Here is a 27,711-nt window from a genome sequence, read left to right on the forward strand (position 1 = left end):
ATTTGACTTAACAGACACCACGTCTTGACCCGACGTCAGTTGCCGAGATAGATAGGCTACTGTAGGCCTAGATATATTATAGGTGTTCGTAATAATTTAATTACATCGAGATGGAGAAAACATGTGTTTGAGAACAAGTTAATAATAACAATTAAACGTTATTTGTATAGCCCCTTTCATACAGATAAATTCAGCTCAAAGTGCTTTACAACAGAGCATTTAAATTAAAGAATGTGAAATTTAATGATGCTTCATTCGTAGACTATAGGAGAAAAACTCTGAGCCCAGCCTGCTAAATCTACTCAAAGACGCCACCTGGCGGTGGTGCATCACTAAAACGAAATAACACCCGTCTGAAATCCCACGAGATTTCCAACGGGATTTCCCTGCCAAACCGCGAGGTGAAATGCTGCAGCATGTGACATTTCTAACTTCCCACATCTGTAGTGGCTCCATGTGAAGCACAAACTCGCAAAGAGCAATTTGAGCATTTTCGATGTCTGACATGCTGATACTTGATTTGGTCAGTGAGTACAGTGCAAAAGCCAGGATTAGCCAATGGTTAAAATATAGATTAGGGAGTAAACCTAGAAGGACAAACGGTGAAATGAGAAGGAAGGTCTTCCACTCACTTCCTTTCCACAAACGTCTCTGGTCTACTGATCGAGGCAGTCCAGTTACTTCACTTGGTGGTCTGACAGACTTCAGCCGCTCATCAATTTGTCGCCTCACTCTAGGTGAACTAATTTGTACAGCATCCACTTTGTTATCAAACCACAAGCCTGCGATCTGTTTAACTACTCCAAGAAGTACAGAATGTAAATAGTCAGGTACAAAGCTCTCGGCCATGTTAAAATGCTCAGGTTTTGACAGTGGACTTAAACCCTTCACCCCATTCACAGGGTTCTCTGATGTGGCAAATTCACCATCATGGAGAATGTCTTCGTGGGTTTGTGCACGAGGGAGTGGTATGGACAGTGGGTACACCCTAACATAGCCTCTCCCTTTCTTCACTCTTTCTCCTGGATGCTCACAGAAATTACATCCATACTGTCCATTGAACTGTTTTATGTTCTGAATCGGAGCCCTTGCTACTGAATCAACTGTGCACAGCAGATTGACAACTTTCGTGCAAAATCTAATCAGATCACTTTGTAACTTCTGGACGGCCCAGAAGCGGACAGGCTGTGGTCCATCAGGATTAAAATCTCTAGGCACAAAAACTGTTTCTTTTTGACTGCAACTGCCCTCATCAACAAGGCATGAGACCCCCACTGACACTGACTATTTCGTACATTCTTGTTTTATGTATTGTATACTATTGTATTTGCCACTGTTTTTTTTAACTGTCTTGTTCTTGAGCTGAGTTTATTGTCACACACCAAAAGACCAAGGCACATTCCTCTTAAGTGTTGTGTTAAGTGTAGGCCTACTTAGCCAAATGAAATGTGGCTGATTCTGATTCAGAGTTGAGCAAAGAGGATCCCCTTCCAAAAATACCACCAGTCACCAGCGCATATCAAGCACGTTACACAGCGAAATGCAAAAACATATTTATTTCTCTCATATGCAAAAAATTCCTCAAATGAACAGGAACAGTATTACAATAAGCATACTCTTTTTTTATCCTTTGACATATTCAAAAAAATAAACACTCAAACACTCTCAGTGCAAGAAAGACAAAACTGCCACATCACTGTGCTTCCTTCTTCATCTTACCCACAGTGCAAACGTATACACAAATATAATATATATACACTTCCTTAGATTCGATATCTGCCCCTCAGAGGAGCAGGAGAGTGAAAGCTAGACAGTCACAACATAACTTTCCTGTGCACATTAGAGTTGGTAAACATACAGTATTCAGATGGATTGAATAGAATTGACATCATTGATAATGTACAGTCAGTGGAGTATGAAATGGTAGTGCCCTGTATGTTACCTACCCAGTCCATCATGGATGGGAGCGTGGGAGGGCCTTGTCCTGTCTGTCTATCTCATGGCTATGACTGCATACAGCAGGAGTACCTGCCCTGTGCCCCACTCAATCCAGAGCTCAACGCTCAGCTCCCATGTTTGGCTGCTCTTTCTTAAATTCCCTAAATGTGTATCTATACATATTTCTTTTTATTTTCCACCTTGTGATCCTCTTTGATCGTACAGTATACATTTCCATCTGTGGTGATGTGTTCAGTTTTCTCATGATTATCACGTGGTCATATCTATATGATCATCACCTGGTCATATCTCTGCATGTCTGTATATCTGTGACCTTTCACCTCCGGAAGTGACCATCTCTCTTAGTCACAGTGAACCTTGGTCTCCAAGGCAACACATTTATTAAGGGTCTCCTTTAGTGCACAGCTTGGCAAACATCCTAGGTGTGTGTGTGTGTGTGTGTGTATGTACAGTATGTGTGCAAGCGTCGGTTTGGTAGGTGTGTGTGTGTATGTGTGCAAGTTTATGTGCGGTAGGTTTGTGTGTGTGTATGTCTGCAAGTTTATGTGCGGTAGGTTTGTGTGTGTGTGTGTGTATGTGTGCAAGCGTACACTATGTGTGGTAGGTTTGTGTGTGTGTGTGCAAGCATGTGTGCAGTAGGTTTGAATGTGTGTCTGTGTGCAAGCGGATGTGTGGTAGATTGTGTGTGAAGTGTATGTGCGGTGGGTCTGTGTGTGCAAGCGGATTTGCGGTAGGTTTGTGTGTGCGGTAGGTTTATGTGTGTGCAAGCGGATGTGTGGTTGCTTTGTGTGTGTGTGTGTGTGCAATGGTGTGCAGTAGGTTTGTGTGTGTGTGTTCAAGTGGATGTGCGGTTGGTTTGTGTGTGTGTATGCGGTAAGTTTGTGTGTGTGTATGTGTGCAAGCACATGCGGTTTGTGTGTGTGTTCAATGGTGTGTGCGGTACTGTAGGTTTGTGTGCAAGTGTGTGTGGTAAGGCTGTCTGTATGTATGTGTGTGTGTGGTAGGTGTGTCTGTGTAAAGCGTGTAATGTCCAGTAGGTTTGTTTGTGTCTGTGTGCTAGCGAGTGTGTGGTAGGTTTGTGTGTGTGTACTTAATGTGTGCAGTAGGTTTGTGTGTGTTTATGTGTGCAAGTGTATGTGCAGTAGGTTTGTGTGTGTTTATGTGTACAAGCGTAGGGTAGGTAGGTTTGTGTGTGTGTGTGTGTATGTGTGCAAGCATGTTTGCGGTAGGTTTGTGTGTGTATATGTGTGCAAGCATGTTTGTGTGTGTGTATGTGTGAGGTAGGTTTGTGTGTGTTTATGTGTGCAAGCATGTTTGTGTGTGTATGTGTGAGGTAGGTTTGTGTGTGTTTATGTGTGCAAGCATGTTTGCTGTAGGTTTGTGTGTGTGTATGTGTGCGGTAGGTTTGTGTGTGTGTAAGCATGCGTGTGGTAGGTTTATGTATGTGTGTGCGGTAGGTTTGTGTAGGTATGTTTCAGGAAGAACAGGGAGCTGAAATAAGAGTTACAGGCAAATCAAATGTGGGTATCATGTAGGGTTGAAAAATTCTGGGAATATTCACAAACGTCCCATTGGAATTAACTGGAATTTATGGGAATTAACAGGAATAAACTGGACAGCTGAATGTATCCCTATTAATTCCTATATATTTCAATTTCTTGGAAAGCTTGTGAAGTTTGTGAATATTCCCAGAATCGCGCAGCCCTAGTGTCATGTTGCTTATGGGAAGGGGGCGTTGGAGAGACGGAGGAGGGAGGGACAGAGAGAAGACTAAACCTCGCTGGCCGCTCCCCACGTATGCTTCACCTGTACCTCCCCTGAGCAGGCTGCACATCCCCCATGACTCCCCCATGGTCTCACAACCATCATGGCAGTGCAAAAACATCCAGTTCATCTCTACTCCAAGGTTTCTACAAGCTAGCAGGCTGTGATGCCATAGACCCTCCGGTCTAAGTTCGAGTTAAGGCCTGATGGTTGGTATCGTCCTAGTGGCCTGCTTGGCTGTGATGTGGTCATGTGACTGGCGTGTGTAGATATCGTCCTTATTAGCAGGCAGCAGTCTCCCACACTGACGGCCCACGTTGTGCAGTCTTACACACACCCCTCAAGGCAGACGGCCACTAATCTAAATGCCCTGCCACAACCCAGCCAATCACAGCGTATTAGATGACACAACCCAGCCAATCACGGCTCATTAGATGACACAGCCAGACAATTATGGGTGATTAAAATTACATTGTCGACCAATCACTCATGTTTGCATGTCTGTTTGTGCTGAAGCTATGTGGTCTGTATGGATAGAAAAGAGCCCGTCATTTATCTAGATTGAAACTGCACGGACGAAGGCCCTCGGTAGATCATCGAGCGATGTTCAAGTTCACAATTATTGGTTTCATTTGGCAAAAATACCCTTTAAATACCCTCCTATGTCTCACATCTGTCATGACATCGTGTAAATTCAAATTCAAGCCGTTCCCGCCTAAAAAGTTTTTTTTTTATCATCTTTACAGGTGTTTTTTTTTTTTTCCAAGTAAAACATTTCACTTCCATATCCATCCACACTACAGACACGTCAGCCATCGCCTGGTCAGCGGTCTGGCCTAGCACACCCACAGCTTTAGGAAGAGTCATGGATAAGTGCTAGACACTAATGTCACCCTAGGAGGAGGCAAGCACCTGATGTTGGCTAGCGTCCCAATACTCTTACATCGCTACCTGTACTAATCACACTCCTCCTGGTCTCTTCTGTGACTCCTCGTGGGCCTAGAGGCCCTAAGGAGCACTGGCATGTTACTGTGCCTGTAATACCACAAGCCTGTCTTTCTCCACAGAGCACATGGGACAATGGATCACCACAGCATTCCAATACAACAACACCTAAACTCAAGATGCCAAAATATATTCAATTTAAAATAGTGCTTTTTTCCCATTGCAATAAGAAAATTAATCTTTGAGATCGTATACAAAACCATGGTGTACTCACTGAAGCCATGGTGTACTCACTGAATTGGCTCAACATACTTTGTTTTTTTGTTGTTTTTTTAAACACAGACAAGTGTCATAGCAACAGATACCAAAACAAGGTTGCAAAATCATTTCACACTTCACCCCTATAGACTACCATTTCCAGTTAGTTTTTTTTCTTTAGAAAATAGCTAATCATACTAAGCATATCCAATATTAAGACAATTATTTCAGATACAAAAATATTAAATATAAATAGTAATAAGAAACCAGCGAGATCTCAAATGTTTCTTCTGCTACAATGGGATGAATCCTCCTTTCTTCCGGCCACTACCCAGCCAGAATAGCGCCCTGGTGAACACACTGAGAGAGAGTGTAGGAGGGTTTGTGTTTAATGTGTGTGTGTGTGTGTGTGTGTGTGCTTGCGTATGTGTGTGTGTGTGTGTGTGCATGCATGTGTGTATGGATGTGTGTGTATGTTTGCATGCATGCATGTATGTGTGTGTGTGTGCGTGTATGTGTGTGTGTGTGTGTATGTGTGTGCATGCATGTATGTGCATGCATGCATGTGTGTGTATATATGTGTGTGCATGCATGCATGTATGTATGTGTGTGTGCATGTGTATGTATGTGTGTGTGCCTGCATGCGTGTATGTATGTACGTGTGTGTGCATGCGTGTATGTATGTGTGTGTGTGTGTGTGTATGTGAATGTGTGTGTGTTGGGTCAGTCTGAGAACCGGCTGTCCCGTCAGATGGCGGTGTCCCAGAACACGGTGGTCTGCGCGGCGTAGGGGGGGGGGGCGTACTTCTGGGTCCCGTTGCTGCTCTTCTTCCAGCTGGGCAGGATGGGCATGCTGTCCTGCTTACACAGGTTCTTGTCTGGACGCTGGCGAGCCTTGATCTCCCTGCACAGGCTGCGTTTCCTCTCCACCATCTCCACCATGGTGCTGTCTCCACAAGCCCACGGCCAGGGGGGGATCTGGGGGGCGGGGGCAGAGGGGGAGAGGGGGTGCCCAACAGGTTTGGTGTTGTCACAGGTACACAGCAGCAATATCCCCAATGAGAGCGTGTTTGTGTTGTGAGCACAGAAATTGTATTTGTGTTAGATCTAGCAGTGTGTGTGTGTTGATAGTGATTGGGCAAGCTGTATTGTTTTGTGTGTAGTCTAGGAGTGTGAGTGTGTGTGTGTGTGTGTGTGTGTGTGTGTGTGTGTGTGTGTGTGTGTGTGTGTGTGTGTGTGTGTGTGTGTGTGTGTGTAGCAGAGGCTGCATAACAGCCTCTATCCTCCGCCATGTAAGGTAACAAGTGTGATGTTCCCAGATGTGGTGTCATGGCTGATATTCCGGGAGAGTGTGTTCTGGAGACGAGTCATGAAATAGTCAGACAGTGCTCGCAACAAGCGGCGCCAGTCAGCGCTAAGATGGCTGTCACCTAACTGGGACAAGCCCCACTGCACACAGAGACTGATGCACACGCACGCACGCACACACACACAGTCATATGCACACACACACACGCACACACAGTCATATGCACACACACACACACACAGTCATATGAACACTAGGGGTGTAACAATACACTAATCTCACGATACGATACACAATATTGGGTTGACGATAACAATACAATACGATACACTAAGGGCAGGTGTGAAGCGTTGCAGTAGCGCTGCTGTTCACACCAATAGTGCATTTCTCCACATCTCTACTCCACTACACTTTGTGAATTTAGAGCTTAACTGGTCATCATGGATAGGCTTAGAGACAAAAGACGTGTTTGTTACCAGCGTTGTGTAGCCAGCGTTCACTTATATACAATAAACATATCACAATATTGTTTTCACCTTGACGATACGTATTGTGACGTTTCTGTATCGCGATAAATTGTGGCACGATATATTGTTACACCCCTAATGCACACATATGCACACATGCACACACACACACACGACACACACACACACACACAGTTATGCATATGCATGTCATAGTAGTTTCACTGCAAATAAAGACACAAAAAGGAGACAACACGGAGAAGGAACAACAGGGTTTGACACAGTTTTATTTCCTTGACTCTTGTTCTGATTACGGGGTTGACAGTAGGATGCTGTTCTGATTACGGGGTTGACAGTAGAATGCGGTTTAGTTATCTATTTTCTAAGAGGTTTCAGGTCAATTGAAGAACTGGGGAGTGAGTGTGAATAAGGCAGTAAAGCGATTGGAATTATTTGGATTCGTTCCTGATTTGTGATAATATTCAGTCAATAGTGCAAATTTGTTTGAATCAAATGGGCTTCATATTTTAACTTGGGTGGATGATGTTTACATAGAATGCAATATGTGTAAATTCATCTAGGAGAGAGTGAGAGAGTGTGAGAGAGAGAGAGAGAGAGAGAGAGAGAGAGAGAGAGAGAGTGAGTGAGTGAGTGAGTGAGTGAGTGTGTGTGTGTGTGTGTGTGTGTGTATGTATGTGTGTGTGTGTGTGTGTGTAACACGCACAGCCAAAAGCGATTACTAAGCAAAGTCACATGCTGACTCCCCAGTTTGTAAAGACATGTATACATCAACATGACATGAGTAGAGCATGATCAGTCACTCACATACAATAGACACAGTTCAAGCTTGTTCAAAGACAAACGACATACACCAACACATAAGTGCGTTCAATAAACATTCCACATATGCTGTGTATATATGCATACATCAAACACAATTAGTCAAGTTTGGTGTTTTGAGAAAGGAGAATAGAAACGGCATAGCTGCTTGGGGTTTGGTACCTGACCAGGGTCTACTGGAGGTACCTGACCAGGGTCTACTGGAGGTCTGGTACCTGGCCAGGGTCTACTGGAGGTACCTGGTCAGGGTCTACTGGAGGTCTGGTACCTGGCCAGGGTCTACTGGAGGTCTGGTACCTGGCCAGGGTCTACTGGAGGTCTGGTACCTGGCCAGGGTTTACTGGAGGTACCTGGTCAGGGGCTACTGGAGGTCTGGTACCTGGCCAGGGTCTACTGGAGGTCTGGTACCTGACCAGGGTCTACTGGAGGTACCTGGCCAGGGTCTACTGGAGGTCTGGTACCTGGCCAGGGTCTACTGGAGGTACCTGGTCAGGGGCTACTGGAGGTCTGGTACCTGGCCAGGGTCTACTGGAGGTCTGGTACCTGGCCAGGGTCTACTGGAGGTACCTGGCCAGGGTTTACTGGAGGTCTGGTACCTGGCCAGGGTCTACTGGAGGTCTGGTACCTGGCCAGGGTCTACTGGAGGTCTGGTACCTGGCCAGGGTCTACTGGAGGTCTGGTACCTGGCCAGGGTCTACTGGAGGTACCTGGCCAGGGTCTACTGGAGGTCTGGTACCTGGCCAGGGTCTACTGGAGGTACCTGACCAGGGTCTACTGGAGGTCTGGTACCTGGCCAGGGTCTACTGGAGGTCTGGTACCTGGCCAGGGTCTACTGGAGGTCTGGTACCTGGCCAGGGTCTACTGGAGGTCTGGTACCTGGCCAGGGTCTACTGGAGGTCTGGTACCTGGCCAGGGTCTACTGGAGGTCTGGTACCTGGCCAGGGTCTACTGGAGGTACCTGGCCAGGGTCTACTGGAGGTCTGGTACCTGGCCAGGGTCTACTGGAGGTACCTGACCAGGGTCTACTGTACTGGAGGCGGAGGCAAAGAAGGGAGATGAGGACCACAGTGGCTTTTTAAGAATTAGTTAAAGAAACCAGGTGACTGAGGAGGCCAGTTTAAGTACAGGTCTAGGTAGATTAAAGGATTAGCTAAAGAAACCAGGTGAGTGAGGAGGCCAGTTAAAGTACAGGTCTGGGTAGAATAAAGAATGAGTTAATGAAACCAGGTGAGTGAGGAGGCCAGTTAGGGACCAGATGAAAGTGCAGGTAAAGGGCCAGCTGAAGTTGCAGATCAAGGCACCGGTGAAGGCAGGGCAGAGACACTGTAGGCTGGAGTTACAGGGAGCTAAAGGAGGAGCCAGGAGGCGCTAGTGGGAGGAGGGAGAAGGGGAGCTGGGGGGGCTTCCTCTGGTTACTTATCCTGAGATGAAAACCCAATTCTCTGAGGTTTGATGTCTGTATATATGAGTACACCCGTCATTGGATCAAATACCACAGAGGAAGAACAGGTCTCCACAAACACATAACACACACCAACGCCAAGGGCCTCTGGAGAAATGCACATGAAACAGGACAAATAGCAAGGAAACAGCGACAGAGGGGAGGGGAGGACGGGGGAGGGCAGAGCACTGGAGGGGGGGGACACACAGGTGGACACAAACGTTGACAGACGGGTCTCCACACGAGGGGGGGGGGGTGGCTCACGTGCTCGCTCGCGCGCGCTCTCATTCGGCGGTGTGCGGCAGTACCTGGCTGAGGCCTGGGTGGGGCCCGGGGTTCTGGCGCTGGGGCGTCCCGCCCGGGGAGGGAACGCCCGACGTGGAGGCCGACCGGCCCAGCTTACACACCGCTTTACACTCTGCTGGGAGACACGGGGGTCAGAGGTGAGGAGACACGGGGGTCAGAGGTGAGGAGATGACCGGTTTCCACCGCCGTCCTGATCATGTTAAGAAAACGTTTTGGGAACAGTGTTTCAGAACAGTCACGACAGGCCTTTTTTCCTACGTTATGACGATTTCATGGGGTGGGGGAACAATCAACGCACTATGAACCTATCAAATCAGAACCCAACGGCGTTTTTGCGGCAGACGTAACGTTCCAGAAATAGTCAGAAACATTTGCATCCCTCTGCTGCCCTCCCAGTAAATAGGACCTTTTTTAGTTTTTTTTTATTGATATTTTTTGGACATATCAACATTTGCATCCACACAATGCATCATGAAACAAATATAGACATACCTGTCCTCTTTTCCTTGTTTTAAACACACACTGGTAGAACAGACCAGTTCCGGTGAACATGCTAGAACTGCATAACACAGTCAATATAGGCACATACCAGAAAATATAAAATCTAATAAATAAAACACACACAACAAATAAAATAAAAAACACATTAAGAAAAACAAAAAACAAAACAACATACAGAGTCAAGTACATAGCCAAAAAGCTCATCATAACATCACCATATCATATTTTTCAGAGTCCAGTATTACGTCCCTCAATTTCAGTGAGGAATAAGCCCCAGACCTCATTAAATATATTCTCTTTACCCACAACTCTGTAAGTGACTCGTTCGTATGCTGCCATCTTGCGCATTGTTTCTAACCATTTATTGTAGGTAGAAGGAGTGGGACCTCCAGGGCCTCAGGTTTATTCTACAGCCTGTCCTCAGAGCCTATTCATCCTTAATCTCCTACGATTAGACATGTTTATGTTTTCTGGTAATAGTCCCAAAAGACACAATGCTGGGGTTTTAATCACTGATAACTTAAACAAACATAAAAAATCCCCAAAACTCCAAATTATCTAGACCATATTCTATCTCCACTTCTTCAAAGGATCTCATCCCATCTTTCCCAAATAGATCTCGAAGGAGATGTATTCCTGACTCAGCCCATTTTTCCCACATGAATGTCTTCTTGCCTATCTTAAGTTTCTTACTGTATCATAAAGATGCTTTAGGTGTAAGATACAGACAAGATTTTGTGATATGATGTGCCATTTTCCAAGAATCCCTGGCAAAAGATAACACTGGATTCCTAAATGGTAATGCCCATCCCAGTTGTGTTCAAAAGGCCTCTAAGGAAGTACCAGCTCTTCTTCAATCCTAACCCAAGTTGGAGCTTGGTCTGGAGGAACATATATACAGTACCAGCTCTTCTTCAATCCTAACCCAAGTTGGCGCTTGGTCTGGAGGAACATATATACAGTACCAGCTCATCTTCAATCCTAACCCAAGCTGGAGCTTGGTCTGGAGGAACATATATACAGTACCAGCTCTTCTTCAATCCTAACCCAAGTTGGAGCTCGGTCTGGAGGAACATTCATTTTAGAAAGCTGGGAGAGAGAAAAGGCATAGTGGTACCAGTCCATCCTAGAAAGCGATAAACCCACCTTCTCTTTAGCCGTGTATAGTTCAGAGCGATTAAATAAGGGCTTTTCCCCCATCCAGATGAAATTCTGAACTACTGTATTATACTGCTTTAACAACATGCATGGAAGTGATAAAGGTATTGCGGAAAATGGCTGTTTTCAGAGAAATGTCTTGGTTTAACCTGATCCTGTTAGCTGTTTCTAATTATGATGTTGACTCCTGAGTGTGGCTGTCCGTCAGAGTTTTCTGTAAGAAAAGTGTCTCCCTTCGCATAGACATACATCCCATCGGAGATAAGGGTGACATTCCATGGTTGGTACATTCTGTGGACAACAGTAATTGTTGTGGTTAGAGATAGAGACCTGGGCGCCGAACTATCGGCCGGTTATCTCGGCTACAAGGCCATAAGCCGCAGGAGAGACCAGACCAGTCTGATCGGGGAAGGGGGGGGGGGGGAGGGTGGAACGCCCCCGAACCATAAGAACTTTGCTTGAGCTCAGATGCTTTGATTTGGAGCCAGACAGCCACAGGCAGGCAAGCTGATTAGACTAGATGCCATCATCTTTTGTATGCTATAAATCTCCTGTAATAAACAGCTTTTGATTGTCGCTCAAATCCCGTGTTGGAGAGACTAATTTTTGGGATACATCAGAACGAAGGGACACTGGAATGTGTGGTATTCGTGAGACATTGGGTGCCGTCTTTTATTGAAATCAAAATACAACGCAGAGCTGAACAAGGACATCATAAAAGACAACGAAAGTCAACACTATCATAATATGTATTATACAAAACATACTGTATCTTAGGCGCTATAATCAGTCACCAGGTTCACTTTACCCAACAATGATATATTCATTTTAGTACAATTATGTAACAGAGATTGTATGTTTTGAATGATGGGAGCAATATTACATTTCATGATTTTATTCACACCCGGTGTTAGTTTAATCCCCAAATATGTCAGACCAGATGGCATCCATCTAAACTACCATTCTTCCCTAATGAGTGGGGGGCATAATTTAGATAGCGGCATGGCTTCTGATTTTGTCCAACTGATTGTATATCCAGATATCTCAGAAAAGGGAGCCAATTACTAAATTAATCTCTGACGCAGCTGTTTCAGGATTTCTAGAAACCACTAAAATGTCATCAGCATAGTGTGGAGTTGCAAGGAGCTAAAGCCAGGAGGCGCTAGTGGGAGGAGGGAGGGCGGGAGTCAATCTTGTCATTCTTTGACCTTTCATTATAGCATCTAAAACCACCCACCTACCTTCTTTATCTGAGACGTGCTTCAGCACTTGAAAATCTGTTTTTTCTTAATGAGAACAATCACCCCTCTTTTCCTAGCAGAAAACGTGCTATGCTAGACCTGTCCCACCCACTCCCTTTTCAAACTATCAGATTCCTGCTCATTCAAATGAGTTTCCTGAATAAGAGCTATATCAGCCTTCTTCTGTCTGAGATATGTCAGCATTTTTTCCCTTTTAATAACATGTGTAATGTTATAATAACATATGTGCACCCCGCTATATTCCAAGACACTATTTTAAGTGAACCCGCCATCTCACATTACTAAAGTATTCTTATGGAAAATAAGGGTTGCCCTGTACACACGTATCCCCTGAATCTGAAGGATATAACCCACTTGTATTGGACTAGTTGTATTGGACTAGTTAATACTGCCAGTAATGTATTTGCTTGCAGACTCGAATGGCTAGACATCTCACACACAAACATAACTTTGAAAAACACTGAAACACTGAAAAAAAAAAAAAAAAAATAGAAAACCAAAACTAAACTGGCACATATGCCAGATACTCTCACAGTGTCTATCAGTGAGTCCATGGAACTTGTAGGTCCCGGTGACGGCTCTATCATCGACTCACCAGTTCCCCACCAACCCTTATATAGGCCTAGATTTACATGACTTATTAACAATCATAACGTTTCATCCCCACGCCATAGAAAGGATGATTAAGTCCCCTCATAACTGATATGATTTTCTGCAAAGCCTATGAAGTAACGACCTCAAACTAAACCATTTAACGGAGAGTCCCGGTTAAATCGCCGGTTAGTAGCTACTTTTTTCCCTTAATAATAAGCCTATCCTGGGCTAGAGCTATATTATATGCCCGGTGGAAATCAAAAGAAACAATCAAACTAAAAGATTTTCTACCAATAACATTAATAAGTAATGAACTCAGACATCAAGTTATTAGTGAGAACATATAGGTTAGCCTACAGCCCACCCGCTTAACTTGCAAGTAAGGGGGCGAGTCTTATTCTGCCATCATACATTGAACTTGTGTTGATGTCACGTTATAATGAAAACACACAGCTACCAACCCCACTTTACATGCAAGGGAGTGGGCAAATCTTACCCCAAAATGTAGACCATAGATGGAATGATAGGCTAAATAAAAAGTCCACGTCGTAGGCTGTCATAGCTGATACTTCCACTTGTTACGGTCCCTTAGTGAACATGTCATATTTTCTGCGGGCGCTTTTCACATCAAATAGTCAATCATTGCCGTAGGTCAAGATCAGTCAGCCAGTATCTCTCTCTACTCTTCGCCATCTGTGCTCGTCCCTCTCTCCTCTGTGTCCTCTCATGCGGCCCAGAAACTTCTCCTGGGCTGGAGAACTCGCATCGCCGCTTGTTCAGTGTGAAGGTCATGGTGGCCGGGCAGCGGAGGCCATACTCCATGTTACGTTCCTGCAGCATCCGGCGCAACTCATCATACTTTTTGCGTTTCTCTTCTCCTGTCCTGGGCGTAGTCTTGGAAGACGTAGATCCTAGCATTTCTCCACCTAACCTCTTTCTTCTTTCTCGCTGCTGCAAGCACCGCCGATTTAGCCTTATCCCGTAGGAACCACACAATGATATGTCTGGGCCTGGAATTGTCATTCGGAAGTGGGCCCACGCGATGAATCCTGTCAGCTTCGTACCACCCATCCACGTTTATTCCCAGACTTTCATGCAGCAGCGTTTTGACAAAGGCATCAAAGTCTTGGCCCTCCAAACCCTCCTTGACACCAGAAATCTGAATATTTTGGCGTCTGGAGTAGCCCTCCAAGACCAGCCTCTCCCGCAGTAGCCTGTTCTGCTTCACCACGTCCTCCATGACCGGGCCCCGTTTGGCATTATCGTCCTCCAGCACTGATAGTCTTGACTCCGCCTCGGTAGTTCTCTCCCCAAGTCTTATAACATTCAGAGAGTCCATTCCGTTTTTCACTCCTGACACATCTGTTGCTAGATTCTCAAGAATGGTACGAATGCCTTGTAGCTCAGGAGCCACATTAGCAAGCGTGGTATCTGTTGCAGTCGGTGTAGCCATCTTTACCGTTGGCCCGGGATTATCTTGAGTAGCTTTATTTTGCTGGTTTTGAGATGGATTGCGAGTAAAATAATGGCTTTTTTGGGACATAGTCAGTCACCTAACAGCTTAGCATAAGATAACCAAAGTTATACGATCATTATATACGATCATTATATATATATATATTATATATATATATATATATATATATATATAGAGAGAGAGAGAGAGAGAGAGAGTTTTAAGGAACTGGTAAAGCCCTTCTCCTCCTATGCGACCATCTCGGGTGAGCGTACCACGTGACTCCAAGTAGGACCTATTATGATGTTCATACAGCATTTAATTTGCTCAGATGTTGAAACAACTCCAACTATGACCCCCCCCTGCCTCCTCACCTGATCCCCCGCCCCCCAGATCCCCCCCTGCCTCCTCACCTGATCCCCAAGACCCCCCCTGCCTCCTCACCTGATCCCCCACCCCCCAGACCCCCCCCTGCCTCCTCACCTGATCCCAGACCCCCCCCTGCCTCCTCACCTGATCCCCCAGACCCCCCCTGCCTCCTCCCCTGATCCCCCAGACCCCCCCTGCCTCCTCACCTGATCCCCCACCCCCCAGACCCCCACCTGCCTCCTCATCTGATCCCCCACCCCCCAGACCCCCACCTGCCTCCTCACCTGATCCCCCAGACCCCCCCCCCCCGCCTCCTCACCTGATCCCCCACCCCCCAGACCCCCCCTGCCTCCTCACCTGATCCCAGACCCCCCCCCCCTGCCTCCTCACCTGATCCCCCACCCCCCAGACCCCCCCCTGCCTCCTCACCTGATCCCCCAGACCCCCTCCTGCCTCCTCACCTGATCCCCCACCCCCCAGACCCCCCATGCCTCCTCACCCGATCCCCCAGACCCCCCCTGCCTCCTCACCTGATCCCCCACCCCCCAGACCCCCACCTGCCTCCTCACCTGATCCCCCACCCCCCAGACCCCCACCTGCCTCCTCACCTGATCCCCCAGACCCCCTCCTGCCTCCTCACCTGATCCCCCACCCCCCAGACCCCCCATGCCTCCTCACCCGATCCCCCAGACCCCCCCTGCCTCCTCACCTGATCCCCCAGACCCCCCCTGCCTCCTCACCTGATCCCCCACCCCCCAGACCCCCCCCTGCCTCCTCACCTGATCCCCCAGACCCCCTCCTGCCTCCTCACCTGATCCCCCAGACCCCCTCCTGCCTCCTCACCTGATCCCCCAGACCCCCCCTGCCTCCTCACCTGATCCCCCAGACCCCCCCCAGCCTCCTCACCTGATCCCCCGCCCCCCAGCATCATGGTGGGGCTGACAGAGGAGCGTCCCAGGCGGCTGGATGATTGTCCAGAGGGCCCGTCCCACTCCTGAGCCTTCAGGGCCTCCCTGCTGCCCCCGTGGTGAGCCCCCCTCTCCTTGCTCTCATGCCTGGGGAGGGGCTCCGTACTGTGGCTCCTGCACTTGGCCTCACCTGGAGGTGGGAGGAGGAAAACAATAAGAAAAGGTTCATGGATATACTGTCCATAATCAGTATACAGGGTGTATAACATCACCGTACTGTTTTTTGTATTGCATTTGCAATGTCATGTCTTTGCACTGTCCTGTACTGTCCTGCACCCTGCCCTATGTCGTCTGCAACAGCGTACGCCTTTACCCTAGACAAATTCCTAGTATGTGTGTGTCATATACATGGCTAATAAACAGATCTTGAATCTTGAATCTCGTATGTGCTGAAAAACCTTATTACAACACATTTACCATGACATTTTCCCAGATTTGGAATTATACTGAATTATAGAACTGTTTGAAAAGGTTAGCCAACAAACTGCATTTGTGCCATACTATTGAGAAACAACACCTATTTTTATTTAACCTATATTTAACCAAGGAAATGTTTTTATTTTATTTTTCTAAAGAGCTCTGGCCAAGACAGCCACAACGTTTCTAACAACATACAGCAACATCAAACAACACAACAGTAATAACATTTCAACAACACATTAAGCAGTATTAAAGGGACATAACACAGGACATAGCAGCAGCACTAACATTTCAACACAGCATAAAACAACAACAAAGCACATACTGTAATACACAACATAATACATAGTATGCCTGAAAAGGTCAAAAAAAAAAAAAGAAGACAAGTCTGACATGAGGAGACAGAACTTAGCCAGGGAAGCAACTACAGGCTCCAACTGAATTTGCCTCCAAACCCTTCACTACATGTATGAAAGCCCTAATCTGGCTCAACTCAGGTACTGTCAACACCACATACAGCGTTTTGACCAGTGTAGTACTGTAGTACCGTGGTACGGACACTGAGTGTCACTGTGCAGCTCAGGAGAGGGTGGAGACCATGGCTGCCTTCTATTAGTCCTAAAGCACCACCTCCGCTCTGTTACTATCGACTCCTTCACTCCGTGGATATGAATATGCATGAGGGTCGTCAAGCATCATATCACCTGCTGTCCCAACACTGAACGTACAGTAGCCCACCTCCAAGGATGCCAACATGGAGGATGCGGATGGGTGTGCTTTGAGAAATCATTCTTTATCTGCGACCCGCAGCTTCGTAGCTTGGTCAGTCGGTCGTAGCTCGGTTGCTCGGTCTGTTGGTCGGTTGGTCGTTCCCCAAAAATGCCCCCTCTCTAGCTGTGCTGTACTGGTCACAGCTATTGTGAATTTGCACTTGTTCATACCAGAACTCACACCTTCAAGCATAAGCCAATCAAACGTGCGCCAGCGACACACATGCCCCTCCTGGAGGTAAGGGGAGGAGCTTGAAGAGGTGACATTGACGGTTCTGTGGCGGCGTCATGTTTAGTACACACACGTGAACATCCGCTTCCTGTTCCACAGGCTTTGAATTAATTAACACATTCATGGATTAGCCAAATTAATCTTTATAAACATGTATTGAGCTTCTAGTCAGAAGTTTAATAAATGACATGGGAAATGGTGAACGATGGAAAATAACCAATGTAGCCAAATTATTTCTCTCATAGGTCTACAAATTCAATACTGCAGATGTTTTCAGAAAGCTTCAGCAGGCCAGGTGTGTTTTAATGTAATCTAAACCCGTTAGCCATTTACTATGTGACTGATTTAATCTCACACTGGCCTACTTTTGATAAGGAGATACTAATCTGTGCATCTTAATTTCATAAAGCTTTATAGTTTATTTCATAGATGAGAAATGTTTCAACTGCAATCACAGTGTGTTTCAATTTATAGTAAAACTAATACAGAGTTCGATGTTAGAAGAAAATAATCCTGATTCAGAGCCTGAATTGGCACATCGTCAGTATTTGTCGCAGCACATGATGCAAGAGTGAACGGTGTGTCCTGTCCACTTCTATGCAGGAGTGAACGGTGTGTCCTGTCCTCTTCTCTCCTCCCTTGCTCGCCCGTCCTCTCTTCTTTCCCTCCTCTCTCATACGTCCGGGTAGTGAACGAGCGGTAGTGAGCGAGCGGTAGTGAACGAGCGGTAGTGAGTGAGCGTTGGTGAACGAGCGGTAGAAAAAGATTTTGGGACACACCCCATGAACAGAGCACACTAGGAGCACCTCATGAACAGAACACAGTAACAGCACACACTCTGACATACAGTTGTGAGAGAGGTGTATATTGTTATTCTTAGCAACAGCTAAGGTCAACAGGAGCCAGAATACAGATGAAGTGAATATATATGGTTGCCATGCCAAGAAAATAAACACTGTAACAATATCAGAGATCCCTTAGCCTATACTCTCTATACAGCCCATTGAAGTACATTAAATGACTGTGCTACTGTACATATAACTGCTCTGTTCTTCCATTGTGCTCTGGACGTCTGTCTCATTCCCCTCATGTCCTCTCCTTCCCCGTTCACACCCCTCCCTTCCTGTCGTCTGCCTCACGCTGGCTTTGCCCCTGCGCCCCATGCCTACATAGCCGCCACATCCATCATGGCCCTCATGTGCACGGAAGGCATTAAGGAAATTGCTTTGCTAGCAGATGAAAGCTTTTCAATTATTCCTGCTGGCAAGTGATGAACTGTAATAACCTTCTTGAGCGTGGCCCATAGGACAGAACAACCTGCTCTTCACCAACACTGGGTACTTCTGAAGGCAAAGCCTCATACTGACACAAGGACAAGAGCCCACAAGTGTGTGTTTTTGGATACACCGCTTATTACACAAACAGGCACCTACACTGACACCCCAGTAGGAGAGACACACTGACTCAAGTGGCCAGTCCCAATGTCCACCCTTACAGATTTACAGACTTTGAGGCGCGTTTCCGCTAAGAGCGTGAGGGCTTAGGGATGTCCCACTATCAAATCGTCAAGTGCACAAGGGCTCTCTGGCAGACATTTTGAGCCCTTAATGCCCCCTTACTTTAAGTCCGCACTTCTGCAGACTTTGCCCACATTAATTACCCACAGTTCATATCGTTGTTATGTGAAACACTGGGTTACTTGAAGAACGGATTAACCTTAATATTGACGTTACAAATATGTTTTCATGTTTTGAGTTGGACTTGCTCATCTGCACAAGTAGCCTCATAATTATTTTGGTTTCAATATTTATAGGTTATCAATCCTATGGGTTTGTACAATTTGATTTGTTTGAAAATATGTATAGTAGGCTCTCGGTGCAGTGCTCTTTGAATTTCCAATATGAATATGAAAGAGTTGTGAAGTATTTGTGCAGAAATGTAAATACTTCTGGATTCATCACAAACAAGAATCACAGGCAGTAATGTAGTTCACTTATGACCACAAATTAAATAATTTTAGGGGATTTGACTCACCCAAAATGAATTTACATGTAGCCCTACAAGACAAACAACATAAAATCGAAATGTAAAATAAAAAGTCCCAAACCCACAATAGTATAAAATATGTTTTGGCGTCATTTTGAGCCCTCGCAGCCTCTCACACTCAACCACTTACCAGGTGACGTCAATAAGTCTGTGAGGGTTCAGGGGTTGAGGGTTTAGGGGGGACATTGGGCCTACAGGTCTCATGGGGAGCCCTCCTCTAGACATATAGTACCTGGGCCCTGCTTTGCCCTGGCCTGAACACCTGAGATGGCGCCATGCTGTTCGATTAACCTCTGTTTAATTAGCCTTCCCTATCATTAAAGCGCAGAAGCACAGCCAAATCCCTCATTTCCTCTTGTTAATGAACAAAGGGAATCAGCAAGAGATCCAGTCTTGATATCGCCCTATATGGATGTGTGTGTGTGTGTGTGTGCACGTGCGTAACAGTGCGATTGTTTGAGGATGTACTCTGTGTGTGCCAAGTGTGCCATCTGTAATGTGTGTGCGTGTGTGTTGTAGTTCCTCTTCATGTGTGCCCCTGCTGCTCCCAGTGAGTCTCAGGATGCTGCCAGGGCCAGGCAGGTGTGGGCCAAGCATGCTGGGCTCCACCGCTACGCTAACAAACCACTACCGCACTCCTCACTGGAAAAAATGTATGGATGTATTCCAGTATATAATTGTAGTTGTCATTTCCTTTTTTCTGAATAATTAGTCCTGTAAAATGACAGTAATAAGCTCTAATTAAACCTATTACCATGATATGTAAATTATTTGTACAATTATTTCCATTTTTTTCAAGGTAAATCATTCTAATTGTACAAATGTGCATTTTTACATGGAAATCAGAGTTTATTAAATTCACTGAAATAAAATAAATGATGTTGAAATTACGTCAGTTTATTACCAGACAATTAATTATTTGTATTGATTATTTTAATGTTACATTTTAATTTCCATGTAGTAATGTTGTGATTGTTGTTTTTTCTCTGGCTGTGATGGGTTATTGTTGAAGGATATCTAGTTCTATGAATGTTACCACCGCCCTAGCAACAGCGCAGGACAAGAGGTCATGTTTTTGGTGGCGTGTATATTGTAAATGGTAAATGGTAAATGGACTGCACTTATATAGCGCTTTTCCACCTTAGCGGCACTCAAAGCGCTTTACAATGGCCTCTCATTCACCCATTCACACGCCAATGGCGGTAGCTGCCATGCAAGGTGCTAACCTGCTCATTGGGAGCAATTTGGGGTTAGGTGTCTTGCTCAAGGACACTTCGACATGTGGACAGTCGGAGCTGGGATTTGAACCGCTGACCCTTCGATCATTTAATGACCCGCTCTACCAACTGAGCTACAGCCGCCCCTTATTGTACGTCTGGCAGCAGGATTACGCAAAAACTACTTCAACGATTTTCACGAAACCCGGTGGAAGGGTGTAGCATGGGCCACCTTTGAACCCATTACATTTTGGAATGGATCAGGATTATGGGGCAAGTCTACGAGCAAACAGCTGGCCATTGACCGCCATTTTTTGGACCAGGATTACACAAAAATTACCAGACCGATTTTCATAAAACTTGGTGGAGTGATGTAGCATGGGCCGACTTAGAACCCATTCAATTTTGGAGTGGATCTGAATCACGGTGTGTCCATGGGTCATTTCTTGGTTTGTTTGATTGCTAGCAGGATTACGCAGACATTACCAGACCGATTTTCGTGAAACTCGGTGGAGGGGTGTTGCATGGGTGAACTTAGAGCTGAATAAATTTTGGAGCAGATCTGAATCACAGGGCGGGTCCACGAGCCGCTCAAAAATGGCCAGTCATTCACCAATCAACTTCATGATTTTCATGAAACTCAGTGGAGGGTGAGTGGATCCAAATCACGGGGCAGGTCCACAAGCCACCCAAACATAGCCAACCATTCACCGCCATTCATTTTTGGGACAATTTTGGGACAATTTAGAACCCATTCAATTTTGACATGCACAGAGCCACGAAATGCATTCCAGGGTGGAGGTCTGTCAAGTTCAAAAGTGAAGGCCTATTGAACCGCGCCATCTTGGCAAATTTTCGTTGTTTGATGCATGTCCGGTTCCTTTTGTACTTGCGCAGTTGTGCTTTTCTGGCCTACTTGCGCGTCCACGAACAGGTTCACGCTCATGTGAAATGTAGATGGGCGTTCCCGGCTCTCCCCGCTTTGAGTTAGCAATGAAAACCAGCTTGCATATTAACCTGTTTTTGTCAAATATATCCATTGGAGACATTCTTTTTTATCCAGGCATCTTAGTTTTAACAGGTTAATTATAGCTGAACATGTTTTGTTTGCTAGTAGATCATTCCGTTTGTGATAACGTTATTGCAGCCAGGCTAAATTCCTCCAGGGAGCCAGTGACAGGCGAGTTGAAAAGCTTCAGTCCCCGCCAGAAGGAGCTTTGGCCGCTGCTACCGCATCTCGGATAACCTGCTGAGTTCGTGGCTGCTATTTCACATTCACCCTTGAAAAACATCCTTAGACAGTTGAACATCTTTAAACAGGCCCAGAGACGTTGGCTGTTTGGTGTTCAGTGTGCATTCCACTGGCGTTCATGGCTGTCAGTCTGCTGAATGTGGCAGCTGGCATCCACTAGAGACATGTCTCTTTGCTGAAGTTTCAGTGAGAGGCTCTGCAGTTTAAGCAGTATGTTTTTCATACTAGCCAGATTCACTAAAACCCCAGAGTTTGTGAGGTGTTTGTGTAGCAATTTTTTTTGTCTCGGTGTCACTGCGAGATGCGTCCTCGTTTACTGTTTTGAAGCAGCATGCTAAAGCAGGGCAGTTATTCCAGACTGACTGCTAAAACTACTCGCCACCCACCATATGGGGAATATCTGACAGATTCTCTAAATTAGCATATTTAGATCTGTAGCTTCTGTACTTCCTGGAGCAATCTTGGAATCTCCTGGAGCATTCTTTACAGAATGGTGGTACAGAGAGTACAGTACAGCTTGGATATAAAAACCGCAAGTGGTAACCTCTTTGAGAGAGTTATGTACTGCCAATTCAAGGCAAGGCAAGTTTATTTGTATAGCACATTTCAGCAACAAGGCAATTCAAAGTGCTTTACATGAGACATTAAAAGCATCAAGACAAAGTACAAGAAACACATAAAAGTTCATATAAAATGAAATGCAAAAAAAGGACAATTAAAACAAAATGCAGGAAAAATAAAATACAGGACTAAAAGTTACAGTGCAGTGTATGAATTAATAATTATTTTATTTAATAAAAAGAAAGCAAAAAGAAAAGTCTTCAGTCTTGATTTAAAAGAACTGAGAGTTGCAGCAGATCTGCAGTTTTCTAGAAGTTTGTTCCAGATATGTGGAGCATAAAAACTGAACGCTGCTTCTCCATGTTTTGTTTTAACAGATTTAAGCAGACCTGTGCCAGACAACCAGAGAGGTCTGGATGGTTCATAACGTAGCAGCAGATCAGAAATATATTTTGGCCCTAAGCCATTCAGTGCTTTATACACCAACAGCAGTATTTTAAAATAAATTATTTGACCGACAGGAAGCCAGTGTAAAGACCTCAGAACTGTGATCCACTTTCTTAGTCTTAGTGAGAATTCGAGCAGCAGCATTCTGAATCAGCTACAGCTGTCTGATCATGTGAGACCTGTAAACACACCGTTACAGTAGTCGAGTCTACTGAAGATAAACTCATGGACACGTTTTTCCAGATCCTGCTGAGACATAAATCCTTTGATCCTTGATATATTCTTCAGGTGATAGTAGGCTGACTTTGTAATTGTCTTAATGTGACTGTTGAAATTCAGGTCTGAGTGACTACACCAGGCAATTATTCAATTAATTGCTCCAAAGACAATTATTTCAGTTTTATTTTTGTTTAGTTGAAGAAAGTTCTGGCACATCCAATTGTTGATTTGTTCAATGCACTTACTCAGCGCTGTTATGGGATTATATTCCCCTGGTGATATGGTGATATACATGTGTGTGTCGTCTGCGTAGCTATGGTAACATATTTTGTTGTTTTCCATAATTTGAGCTAGTGGGAGTATGTAAATGTTGAATCATTCCAGCGGTGTTGCCAGTAAGACCCGAAGCCCCATCTGTGGAGATGCTGATGAGGTGTTTCCCCCCAAAATCATCATCTAATCCCGCTTGGCGAAAGCTCGGTCTAAAGCTGTTGTATATAGATTCTTGTTGTAAATAGATTATTAGATCTGTGCCCTGTGTCTAAAAATACATTGTCCACACCTCCTTTCCCACTCACATCACATCTCACATATAACGAGATAAGCACATCCGTGTACTGTGCTTTCATCAACGGTGATGATGGTTTTTGTATTGATCTCTTTCATATTTGAAACACTATCGCTGTGCATCACGGCCTATAATTTCAGCACACGAGTGATATGATTTATATACAGTGCCTACCTTTGCGCCATTGAGCTCTTGAGGCTTCATCAATGGAGAGAGCTTTTTATAAGCCAGCCTGTCCTTGGCCACTGTATAGGCGAATCTGAGTGTATATAGCACTGAATGGTCTATAAAGCACTGAATGGTCTAGGGCCAAAATATATTTCTGATCTGCTCATATGCTATGAACCATCCAGACCCCTCAGGTCGTCTGGCACAGGTCTGCTTTCTGTCCCCAGAGTTAAAAAAAAAACATGGAGAAGCAGCATTCAGTTTTTATGCTCCACATATCTGGAACAAACTTCCAGAAAACTGCAGGTCTGCTGCAACTCTTGGTTCTTTTAAAACAAGCCTGAAGACTTTTCTTTTTGCCACTGCTTTCTAAGAGGAGCTATGTTTATCAGTATACTGCACTGTAACTTTTATTCCTGTATTGTATTTGTCCTGCTTTTTGTTTAAATGTCTATAATGACTTGCTTTTTGTTTTAATGCTTTTAATTTGTCCTGCCTTTTGTTTTAAATGTCTATAATGTCTTGCTTTTTGTTTTAATGCTTTTAATGTCTCATGTAAAGCACCTTGAATTGCCCTGTGGCTGAAATGTGCTATATAAATAAACTTGCCTTGCCTTGCCTTGCCTTGAGTGAAGTTGCTGTTTCCTCCATTCACTGATCTCAAACACAGTACCTTGTTTGGCAGAATCCCCTTTTGCTCGTTTGCTGCGACCTCAACGGCCCTTTTATGTGCTACGCTATCAATATGTTTGTAGATTCTGTGTAACTGGTTCTGTGCATGGCTGCTTACATTCCCGTTGATCCACTCTTCAGATAAGTGGCGCCAATTACCTTTTCAGAAAGCAGAAGGGTCTTTGGATCTCTGCATACTGGGCATTCCAAGCGTTCACCCTTAACGAATAGCCACGTGTCCATTCTCTCCACAGCTGGCTGGTCCAGTTAGCCGGGATAGAGGGGCAGGTGGGATCATCATCGGCCTCTTCCTCTGTCGAGCTGTCACCTCGCATTTCCAGGTTCTTCTGTCACCTTGTCCTGTGTTGTCACTCTGGTTTGTGCCGATGGCAGCCCCCGCAGGTTGTCAGTGTCGACTGTCGTCAACCTAACATTTGCGGTAGAAGACGCCTCTGGCTCTGATTGCTATTCGAGCAGTAGTAAACCAGTTAGGCTAGGAGCTGAAAGTTCACTACGCTTGTTATAAACGTGTTATAAAAGATAAAACACTGTGACATCTTCTGGGACAGACATCCCGTTTGCCCTGGTCTTGGATGGATCTGCTTTGAGCAGATTCTTATGTCTTGTTTGTTTGTTTGTTTTTTTAGCTGCGAATAGCTGCTCTATAACTTGCTCTGTCGGTTGGTTGGTCCACAACAATATCCACAAACGTGCGCGCTGCACATGTGCGTACGTGGTCACAGCTTTTGTGAATTTGCACTTTCTGTTGGCTCATCCTATCAGGCAGTGCTTTGACTCTCTCATTGAAGTAGGACACTATTAGGATGCTATAGCTCAATGAAACAATCAGATATCATGTGGTTTTAATGAGTTTTGACAACATACATAAAATCAGTGAATGCAGCTTTAAGTTTTTCCACAATTTCCTCGATTCCGCCTTCTGTGTAGGGAAACGGCTACACTGATGGTGATTTTAAAAACGCCTACACACAGAATTTAAGCTTTTAATCCAAATAATATTAAAGCAATACATTGCGATATTTGGACCTTTAATTCTACAATTAGATTTACTAAAAGTAAGATGAATCGTCCAAACAGTCTACTCAGAAAGCATTCAGTCGAAGTGCTCATGCGCAACGTTGTGCTTAAACAACATAGTAGTAGCTAACTATTCCAGCGTCTATGGATATCATGCGTTTTTTAGCTCAATGATATCATGGCGGAGGTGAGAAACCGAAGCAAAACATCACGGAGGAAGCCAGAAAAAGACAATCTGATAACGTTACGACAGTACGACAGTGCACTTATTCGCAGGGCCTGTGGGGGCGCAGCTTTAACTTAAACAAGCGTGACTGTGCCCCTTTAACAAAATGCCTAGAAAAGCCTTAAGCAGGCAACTCCTGTAAATCGTTTAATGCATTTCTCCATTTTACATCTTAGTCATTGGCCAGATGCTTTTATCCAAAGCGACTTACAATTATGAGCAAGTGTCGGGGTTAAGTGCCTCGCTCAAACGCACAATGGTACAGTAGGCAATGATTCATAGGAAGTCTCGAAACCAGTCTCGACCTGTCGGTCGATGGTCGACTGCTCTTAACTACAGGGCTCACCTGCGCCCTGTTGACCAAGCATTTCCTAGGCATGCTTAACAATGGAGAACAAGCTGAACGTTGGGGCTTGCTCTTGGCTGAGCTCATTTGCATATGAAAAAAGCACTCAAATCGCTCAATCTGATCTCGTGGTCAACGGGGGGGATATAGAGGCATGCTAGAATACTTATTCTGAGTGGTATTTTCAGCAAAAATACCCAAAGACATGTTTTGGGGAACCCAAAGACATATTAAATTGTTCAAAATTAGCATAATAGGACATCTTTAAAGTACTCACTTTCACTAGTCTTCCTGGCTGCGGAGCCCTTCTTCAGCATGTTCCTGCCGCTGGTGAAGAGGTTGGTGAGCTCGTCCAGAGGGCTGGTGGGCGTCCGCGAGCGCGACGCCACGCTCTGCGCGGAGCCCAGGGCCGAGGAGCCGCCGGGCTTGGCGCCGCCCTCCTGGTCGGCAGAGGCGGAGGCTTTGGAGGATGTGCTGCGGGGCATGCTGCCCCCCGCCATGAGTGCGTCGTAGGGCGGGGGGCGCTTCAGGCTGAGCGGGGTGAGGGAGCGGCCCATGCTTACGGGGGAGGGGCAGGCGGAGTGGCTCCGGGGGTAGCCGTGCGCGGACGGCGGCGACTTGTACAGGTTGGACGGCAGGGGCGGGGCGGACGAGCGGCCGGAGGAGGTGACGGTGGCGTGGGAGTGCGCCGGATCCATCTCGCGTTCTCGTTCCCTCTCCCTCGCGTCCCTCTCCTGCTCTGCTTTGCGGGGGTGCGAGGTGGAGGAGGAGGAGGAGGAAGGCGCGGGGGCCTCGGCGGCTGTGGGCGAGCCCCCTGGTTTGGCGAAGCCCGCGGTCTCCAGCACGGGCAGTTTGGTGACGTCCAGCGGGGTGAGGGGCGACTCGTCCGAGTTGGGGGAGCACTGGGCGGGGGCCGGGGGGAAGACCAGCAGTGGCGGGCGGTGGGTCAGCAGGTTGGGGAATGGGGCCGGGATGTCGCAGAGCGACCCGCGGGGGGTGGAAGAGCGGCTGGGCTCCCCGTCCAGCATCACGGTGGGGGGGGCAGGACTGCTCCCACCTCCTCCTCCTCCTCCGGGCTGGTCCCACCTGAGGGAGTCGTGGAGCGGGTCGTCGAACATGGGATACTTCATCTCCTCGTACACCGACTCGCTCTCCTGCTCTTCCGCCTCCTCCTGGCGTTTCAGGTCGCGCAGGATGTTGCCCACCATCTCGATGTAGACAGGCTCGTCCTCGTCCGTGTCACGCGCCGGGCTCTGGCTCTGGGACAGGGACTTCTCCCTCTTGGACGAGGACCTCCGGGAGCTGCCGTGGTGGTCCCTGATGTAGGACTCGTCGAACGACGTGCTGAGCTGCGTGTTGGGGTTCCTCTTGGGTTTGGGAGGAGGGATCCTCTTGTACTCCTCGCTGAAGGGCCTGGACTTGGAGCCTGGAGGAGATGCCAGACAGAAGGGGAAGATGTGAGTCTGACAGGAAAAAAGATCTCATCTGCTCTGAGCTTTAGTGAGCGCATTCAAGGGACACGTATGATTGTGTTTGATATAGTTTTTCAGACCTTATGTAAGGGAAAGAGAATGTGTGTGTGTGTGTGTGGTTAGGAAGGGTTGCGATTGTGCTACACACTCCACTTCTGATATGTATGAGCATGTATGTATGTTTGCCTCCACTATGCCCTTCTCCTCTCATTCCACCCGCATGATATCCCAGTCACGCCCCCCCCCCCCCCCCCTCCCCCCAGGTAGCCTAACCCAGTCACGCCCTCTCCTCCTGCCCCCCCCCCCAGGTAGCTTAACCCAGTCACCCCGGCCCAGCAGCAGGGGAGAGGGCTGTCGTGGCCCAGGCATGTGAGGTGAGGTGCCCATCCCTGAGCTCAGCTGATGGCTCTGGGAGATCACAGGCTAGCAGCCAGAGAGGTGCGTGTAGACTGGGGACGTC

At 46.3% G+C, this 27,711-nt stretch overlaps 1 protein-coding gene across 1 annotated transcript in view; it reads right to left on the reverse strand.

Moving 5' to 3' along the window:
• Positions 1-5,673: 5,673 nt before the first annotated feature.
• nyap2a (neuronal tyrosine-phosphorylated phosphoinositide-3-kinase adaptor 2a) overlaps positions 5,674-27,711 on the reverse strand; it is a gene marked incomplete at both ends in the record, with an annotated part of 44,937 nt that continues 22,899 nt past the window's right edge. The window contains 4 exons of the mRNA XM_084443286.1: positions 5,674-5,904; positions 9,292-9,401; positions 15,536-15,727; positions 26,057-27,205. Of these exons, the coding sequence (XP_084299412.1) occupies positions 5,674-5,904; positions 9,292-9,401; positions 15,536-15,727; positions 26,057-27,205 (1,682 nt within the window). The remainder of the gene's footprint in view (positions 5,905-9,291; positions 9,402-15,535; positions 15,728-26,056; positions 27,206-27,711) is intronic.

The sequence above is a fragment of the Borostomias antarcticus genome (assembly GCF_949987555.1).
Source record: "Borostomias antarcticus genome assembly, chromosome: 1".
Lineage (NCBI taxonomy): Eukaryota > Metazoa > Chordata > Actinopteri > Stomiiformes > Stomiidae > Borostomias > Borostomias antarcticus.